The sequence below is a fragment of the Microchirus variegatus genome (assembly GCF_963457635.1).
Source record: "Microchirus variegatus genome assembly, chromosome: 2".
NCBI classification, from domain to species: domain Eukaryota; kingdom Metazoa; phylum Chordata; class Actinopteri; order Pleuronectiformes; family Soleidae; genus Microchirus; species Microchirus variegatus.
Window position 1 is genome coordinate 12,361,483 of NC_139803.1, and position 8,407 is coordinate 12,369,889.

Consider the following 8,407-nt stretch of genomic DNA (forward strand, 5'->3'; position numbering starts at 1 on the left):
AAGCAGCTCCTTCCGGACCCGTGTCCCGTCCAACAAAGGTCAGTGTAAATTACTACACATACACAAAACACGTAAGGAGATTTCAAAAAACAAAGAAAGGCGACGTTGTGTTATATTATGTAAAACTACAACTCCCATGCGCCCCAGTCGCGTAGGTGTTTCCGGTGTCTCATAACATATTACTTCCTTCCACACAGACCGACACGAACAAACCGAGAAAGGAGACGTTGCTAACTTTCAAATGCCGTCACCCGCGCTTGCCTTTCGCTAGTTACGTCTTTCGTGAATTTTCCGCCGTCAAATCCGCGGTATGTGGCGGCTCGAGTGCGAGAACTGAACACGCGCCGATAAACCGAGAGCGTTACGTGTAGGCCTTCGAAGAAAGTTTGGTCGAGGGGCCTGTAAACAACATGTCCTCCGCCTCGCAGTCTTCCTCCAGACGGCAATGGTGCTACCTCTGCGATCTGCCCAAGATGCCGTGGGCCATGCTGTGGGAGTTCAGCGAAGCCGTGTGCCGCGGGTGTGTCAACTACGACGGCGCAGACAGAATCGAGCTCCTCATTGAAACTGCCAGGCAACTGAAAAGCACGCACGGAGTGTTAGACGGCAGGTCCCCCGGTCCACAGCAGAGCAAACCCAGCTCTGCCGGGCCCATTGAAGCAGCGGGGCGGCAGCATGGAGAGCGTGTAGACAGGGGGAGGGGGGAGTACGGGGTGTCCTCTCGTCTCCCGAACGGCCTGCACAGAGCTGAGGATGCGGCTCTGTCTGAGGGCAGCCGACAGAGCCCGAATACACGCCGAGCTATAGTAGGTGCAGTTCCCAGTCTCCACGGCGCTATACCCCATGCACTGATTGCTCAGGGGTTAGTTGCAGCCCCCCATGGGCTTTTGGCCCCGTTATCCAGCTCCAGGGCTGGGGTCACATCTATTGCTGTCTCAGCTGGCCCAATAATGGGTGATGGAAGAAGACAGGCTCTGCCATTGGGTGTGGGAGCTAGCACGTCCGCTCTGGTGGGTATAGATCCTGCAATGTGGAGGAACAATGAAGTGATGAGTGAACTAAATGAGATTTCTCGCAGTCGGGTCGAAGGCTGGCCAAACCGCCCTAAAGCTGTGCGGGATGTACTTGTCTCTCTCAGCAGCTGTGTCCCATTTAATGTGCGTTTCAGGAAAGACCACAATCTGATGGGTCGTGTTCTGGCCTTCGACGCCAGTGCCACCCCAGAGTTTGAGCTCAAGGTGTTTGTGGAGTACCCTGCCGGGTCTGGGATGATCTTCTCAGGAGTCCCAGACCTGGTCAGGCAGATGTTTCGTGACTCGGCCAAAGATGCAGGTAAAGCGGTGAACTCTGGTCTGCGATATGTGGAATATGAGAAGCGCCATGGCACAGGAGACTGGCGTGGGCTGTCTGAGCTGTTGAATGAGGGCGTGCGTATGTTTAAAGAGCCCCCTATTCCAGAGGTGCTGCCACTGCCAGATGCAATGTTACCCATGGCAGCTGCTGGACGCCCTGTACAAATGAAGAGCACAACTCGTCGCCGCAAGGCTTCTCCAGGCTCTGAGAATGGAGACAGTGAAGGGAGACCTGATCAACCAGCAAGAGAGCCCTGGCCCCGAGGTGCTTACCCAGGCATGGAACCTCTTTCTGCCATGGTTGTCCCTCAAGAAGGTCCGCCTCGACTACACAGCCAGCCCTCACCAATCTCAGCACTCATGGTGGTCGCAGACAGTCTCAGCACTAGTCAGATGGCCAGAGAAAGCCCCAGCATGTCCACAGCCCACTCTTCCTCAGCTGGGCGTCCCACCAGCAGCAGCCCCTCCACCGCTGCCACCTCAGTCTCCCAGGCGTCCATGGTGCAGGGTTTAAATGCAGTGGGGCCTGGCAGCAACACCGCCGCTGGGGAGTCTTCAAGCAGCGCTCAGGGCACCCTGCTCTGCTGCAGCCTCTGCAGAGAGCGCCTGGAGGACACTCATTTTGTCCAGTGTCCCTCCGTCATGCACCACAAGTTCTGCTTCCCCTGTACGAGGGGATTCATCCGCAGCCAAGGTCAAGGAGGGGAGGTGTACTGTCCTAGTGGAGAGCGTTGCCCCCTTGCTGGATCCACCGTGCCTTGGGCCTTCATGCAGGGAGAAATCTCAACCATCCTGGCTGGAGACGGAGATGTGACAGTAAAGAAGGAGAGCGACCCTTGACGTCTCCATCCTGATGTGGTGAATGGTAAGTTGGAGAGATAATGTCATTTTATTGACCTACAAATATCTTTATTTGTCAAATGAATACAGGGAATGCATCTGTCCTTAGAGGGTTGGTCACAATGTAAGCATTTTTCAGAAAAATTAACAAATCAAATCCTCAATCTGGATGTTAAAAGTGTGAAAATTGTCATCAACAGCTGTTTTTGGTTCATGTGTGTGTTTTAGAGAATATTTTAATTTTAATAGTCACAACTGTTGTATGTTATCCATCCAAAAAGGATAGATGGTGATTATAGCGTAGATCAGATTAGCTATGTATACCGTCACTAAGACAGTGTAAAATGTTTATAAAACGGTAACAACATGCAAACATCAGTCGTTATTCTACAGTTTGCATTGAATTGCACACACAGGCTCCTGCTAAAATTGGCTCAATGGATATAAAAAGATTAAATAGTGTTTGTCTTGAAATTTAACTGAGTTGTAGACTTTTTACATGACTAACCGGTTTTTGTTTATAATGCTGCCACTTGTAGTTTCAGGATGTTTATTTATTATTCCACTTTTGCCATGAAATATTAAAAAGAAGAGGCTAGACACTTTGGGTTTAACAAAACCAGAACTTTAATACATGTCAGCATTTTCTAATTATGTGTACAGTGAAGCAGAGGAAAGTAATATTTACTGTTACCATGTGGGGACAGACTGCCTTTTATACATTCTTATTACTATATAGTCTTAACAGTAAGTTTTTAGGCAACATTCTTGATTGAAAATACATTTTACTACTATGTTGTTTTAAAAATGTTCTCTCATCCTTTTCTTTTTCCTCCACAGTGGATCAAACACTTTGAAAGCACTTCCCTGTTATCTCAAGCAGAGGTCCTCTTTGGCTGCAGTTCATCATTTGTGCCTCTGAGAACAGAAACACTCTGAGCTTCAGAAGGACAAACACTCTCTCTCACACACACACACACATACACACTCACTTGTGAGGAGGAGGGACATGTCTCTGCTCACCTGTGAAGGATGAGCTGCTACGTCACAACCGTACGTCGAGTCCTGTCCACATTTCTCCTCTCGTCTGTCCGGCAGCGGCAGCCGCTCATCAGGCCTCGTTTTTTTCAAAAGCCCGGGGATTGAAAGCACACGCTTGTTTTTAAAAGAATGACAATCTGGATCTTGTTCTTTCATTTGTGTTGTTATATATGTTGCATACTGTCCTATACAGGTGGATGACAGATATAACTGATATATGGTTTCACAGAATCATGCAATTCAACGGAAAAACAAATGAATGTCCAAAATGTGGCAAAAACCATTGGGTCCTTAAAGCCAAGGATAAAAAAAATGTAATCCCATACTCTGTCTCTTAGGTATTCTCTCTATATTGTTTGTCAAAAATGTGAATTTACTTTCAATATGGCTATGTAATTTCTATTTTTGATACAATACAAATTTATATGTATTTGTTTATAGTGATGAGAAGACCAAAGATGGCTTCCTGCGCAATGTAATTTTATTGTATTGTAGCTGTGTATGCTGTATTCACTGATAACCTTGGCATCAGTCACTAATTTGTTCATCTATCTCAGACGTAAGCTTGTCTTGTCTATTTACTTTTTTTTTTTTTTTTTTTGAATTGTATGTATGGTATAATAATTAGCACCACAATCTTCAATGGTTAACCCCACATACTCGTGATCTTCACAGGTCAATTCTACAATAAACTACAAAACAGTTATTCATTCTCTCGTTGTTTTGCCATTCGTGTAAATAGCAGAAGCGCAACATGTCATTGTCATCATACATGTAATATTCAAACACCATTAACAACACACTTAAATTTAGCTAAAAATATAGACAATAATTTACTTTTATTTAAAGATTAAAAAAACAATGGTTTAAATCCATGTGATTACATTAATAATCTAGTGCACGCCACTTTTTTGAGTGTAAAACACCAGGGTCAAGTGTTGGTATAATTGATCGTCTGACATTTTATTTAAACACTCGGATGGTTGTCTTTCCGAGCTCCCTTCAGCGTCTCTCGCTTCACACCTGAGGGCAGAACAGATCTGTTCAACAACACGCCCAGCAACAGTGCAATTCACACACTCTGTTGTACAAAAGGTCATGTAATAAATACCAGTGTGTACAAGTAAAGTCATGTAGATCAGCTCTACTGTCACTTAAAACTGTGCAAATATAATTTGAACTATTATGACTATTAGTATATATGACGTTTTTGACCATTTTTGGAAGAAATAGTATACTGTGACTTTTTGACCATATTTGGACGACATGCTTTACTATGACGTTTTTGACCATTTTTGGACGACATGCTATACTATAACTTTTTGACCATATTTGGACAACATGCTTTACTGTGACGTTTTTGACCATTTTTGGATGACATGCTATACTATGATGTTTTTGACCATTTTTGGACGACATGCTATGCTATGACTTTTTGACCATATCTGGACGACATGCTATACTATGACTTTTTTACCATTTTTGGACGAAATTGTATATATGACGTTTTTGACCATTTTTGGAAGAAATAGTATACTATGACTTTTTGACCATATTTGGACGACATGCTTTACTATGACGTTTTTGACCATTTTTGGACGATATGCTATACTATAACTTTTTGACCATATTTGGACAACATGCTTTACTGTGACGTTTTTGACCATTTTTGGATGACATGCTATACTATGACGTTTTTGACCATTTTTGGACGACATGCTATGCTATGACTTTTTGACCATATCTGGAAGACATGCTATACTATGACTTTTTTACCATTTTTGGACGAAATTGTATAGTATGACGTTTTTGACCATTTTTGGACGACATACTATACTATGACTTTTTTGACCATATTTGGACAACATGCTATACTATGACGTTTTTGACAATTTTTGGACGACATGCAATACTATGACTTTTTGACCATATTTGGACAACATGCTATACTATGACTTTTTGACCAATTTTGGACGACATGCTATACTATGACTTTTTGACCATATCTGGACGACATGCTATACTATGACTTTTTTACCATTTTTGGACGACATACTATACTATGACGTTTTTTAACCATTTTTGGACGACATACTATACTATGACTTTTTGACCATATTTGGACGACATACTATACTATGACTTTTTGACCATATTTGGACAACATGCTTTACTGTGACGTTTTTGACCATTTTTGGATGACATGCTATACTATGACTTTTTGACCATATTTGGACGACATGCTATACTATGACTTTTTTACCATTTTTGGACGAAATTGTATAGTATGACGTTTTTGACCATTTTTGGACGACATACTATACTATGACTTTTTTGACCATATTTGGACAACATGCTATACTATGACGTTTTTGACAATTTTTGGACGACATGCTATACTATGACTTTTTGACCATATTTGGACAACATGCTATACTATGACGTTTTTGACCATTTTTGGACGACATACTATACTATGACTTTTTGACCATATCTGGACGACATGCTATACTATGACTTTTTGACCATTTTTGGACGACATGCTATACTATGACTTTTTGACCATATCTGGACGACATGCTATACTATGACTTTTTTACCATTTTTAGACGAAATTGTATAGTATGACGTTTTTGACCATATTTGGACAACATGCTATACTATGACGTTTTTGACCATTTTTGGACGACATGCTATTCTATGACTTTTTGACCATATTTGGACGACATGCTTTACTATGGCGTTTTTGACCATTTTTGGATGACATGATATACTATGACGTTTTTGACCATTTTTGGACGACATGCTATACTATGACTTTTTGACCATTTTTGGAAAACATGCTATACTATGACGTTTTTGACCATTTTTGGAGGACATACTATACTATGACTTTTTGACAATTTTTGGACGACATGCTATACTATGACTTTTTGACCATTTTTGGACGACATGCTATACTATGACTTTTTGACCATCTTTGGACGACATGCTTTACTGTGACGTTTTTGACCATTTCTGGACAACATACTATACTATGACTTTTTGACCATTTTTGGACGACATGCTATACTATGACTTTTTGACCATATTTGGACAACATGCTATACTATGACGTTTTTGACCATTTTTGGACGACATGCTATACTATGACGTTTTTGACCATTTTTGGACAACATGCTATACTATGACGTTTTTGACCATTTTTGGACGACATGCTATACTATGACTTTTTGACCATATTTGGATAACATGCTATACTATGACGTTTTTGACCATTTTTGGACGACATACTATACTATGACTTTTTTGACCATATTTGGACAACATGCTATACTATGACGTTTTTGACAATTTTTGGACGACATGCTATACTATGACTTTTTGACCATATTTGGACAACATGCTTTACTATGACATTTATGACCATTTTTGGATGACATGCTATACTATGACGTTTTTGACCATTTTTGGACGACATGCTATACTATGACGTTTTTGACCATTTTTGGACGACATACTATACTATGACTTTTTTGACCATATTTGGACAACATGCTATACTATGACGTTTTTGACAATTTTTGGACAACATGCTATACTATGACTTTTTGACCATATTTGGACAACATGCTTTACTATGACATTTATGACCATTTTTGGATGACATGCTATACTATGACGTTTTTGACCATTTTTGGACTACATGCTATACTATGACTTTTTTACCATTTTTGGACGAAATTGTATAGTATGACTTTTTTGACCATTTTTGGACGACATGCTATACTATGACTTTTTGACCATATTTGGACAACATGCTTTACTGTGACGTTTTTGACCATTTTTGGATGACATGCTATACTATGACGTTTTTGACCATTTTTGGACGGCATGCTATACTATGACTTTTTGACCATATCTGGACGACATGCTATACTTTGACTTTTTTACCATTTTTGGACGAAATTATATAGTATAACGTTTTTGACCATTTTTGGACGACATGCTATACTATGACTTTTTGACCATATTTGGACGACATGCTATACTATGACGTTTTTGACCATTTTTGGACGACATGCTATACTATGACTTTTTTACCATTTTTGGACGAAATTATATAGTATAACGTTTTTGACCATTTTTGGACGACATGCTATACTATGACTTTTTGACCATATTTGGACAACATGCTTTACTATGACGTTTTTGACCATTTTTGGACGATATGCTATACTATGACTTTTTGACCATATTTGGACAACATGCTTCACTGTGACGTTTTTGACCATTTTTGGATGACATGCTATACTATGACGTTTTTGACCATTTTTGGACGACATGCTATGCTATGACTTTTTGACCATATCTGGACGACATGCTATACTATGACTTTTTTACCATTTTTGGACGAAATTGTAAATATGACGTTTTTGACCATTTTTGGAAGAAATAGTATACTATGACTTTTTGACCATATTTGGACGACATGCTTTACTATGACGTTTTTGACCATTTTTGGACGACATGCTATACTATAACTTTTTGACCATATTTGGACAACATGCTTTACTGTGACGTTTTTGACCATTTTTGGATGACATGCTATACTATGACGTTTTTGACCATTTTTGGACGACATGCTATGCTATGACTTTTTGACCATATCTGGACGACATGCTATACTATGACTTTTTTACCATTTTTGGACGAAATTGTATAGTATGACGTTTTTGACCATTTTTGGACGACATACTATACTATGACTTTTTGACCATATTTGGACAACATGCTTTACTATGACTTTTTGACCATTTTTGGACGACATGCTATACTATGACTTTTTGACCATATCTGGACGACATGCTATACTTTGACTTTTTTACCATTTTTGGACGAAATTATATAGTATGACGTTTTTGACCATATTTGGACGACATGCTATACTATGACTTTTTGACCATATTTGGATAACATGCTATACTATGACGTTTTTGACCATTTTTGGACGACATACTATACTATGACTTTTTTGACCATATTTGGACAACATGCTATACTATGACGTTTTTGACAATTTTTGGACGACATGCTATACTATGACTTTTTGACCATATTTGGACAACATGCTTTACTATGACATTTATGACCATTTTTGGATGACATGCTAT

The 8,407-nt window shown here is 40.0% G+C and overlaps 1 protein-coding gene across 1 annotated transcript; it reads left to right on the top strand.

The window, feature by feature from the left end:
• The first annotated feature begins 208 nt into the window (after window positions 1-208).
• LOC310944237 (interferon regulatory factor 2-binding protein 1-like) lies at window positions 209-3,853 on the top strand. Its single transcript, XM_083909952.1, has 2 exons — window positions 209-2,217; window positions 3,033-3,853. Exon 1 carries the CDS (start codon window positions 411-413, stop codon window positions 2,190-2,192), a length of 1,782 nt encoding a protein of 593 aa, XP_083766078.1. The 5' UTR covers window positions 209-410; the 3' UTR covers window positions 2,193-2,217; window positions 3,033-3,853.
• Window positions 3,854-8,407: the final 4,554 nt, after the last annotated feature.

What these genes read in the sequence shown, in the direction of transcription:
- LOC310944237 (XM_083909952.1), top strand. Translation starts at nt 411, where the DNA reads ATGTCCTCCGCCTCGCAGTCTTCCTCCAGACGGCAATGGTGCTACCTC.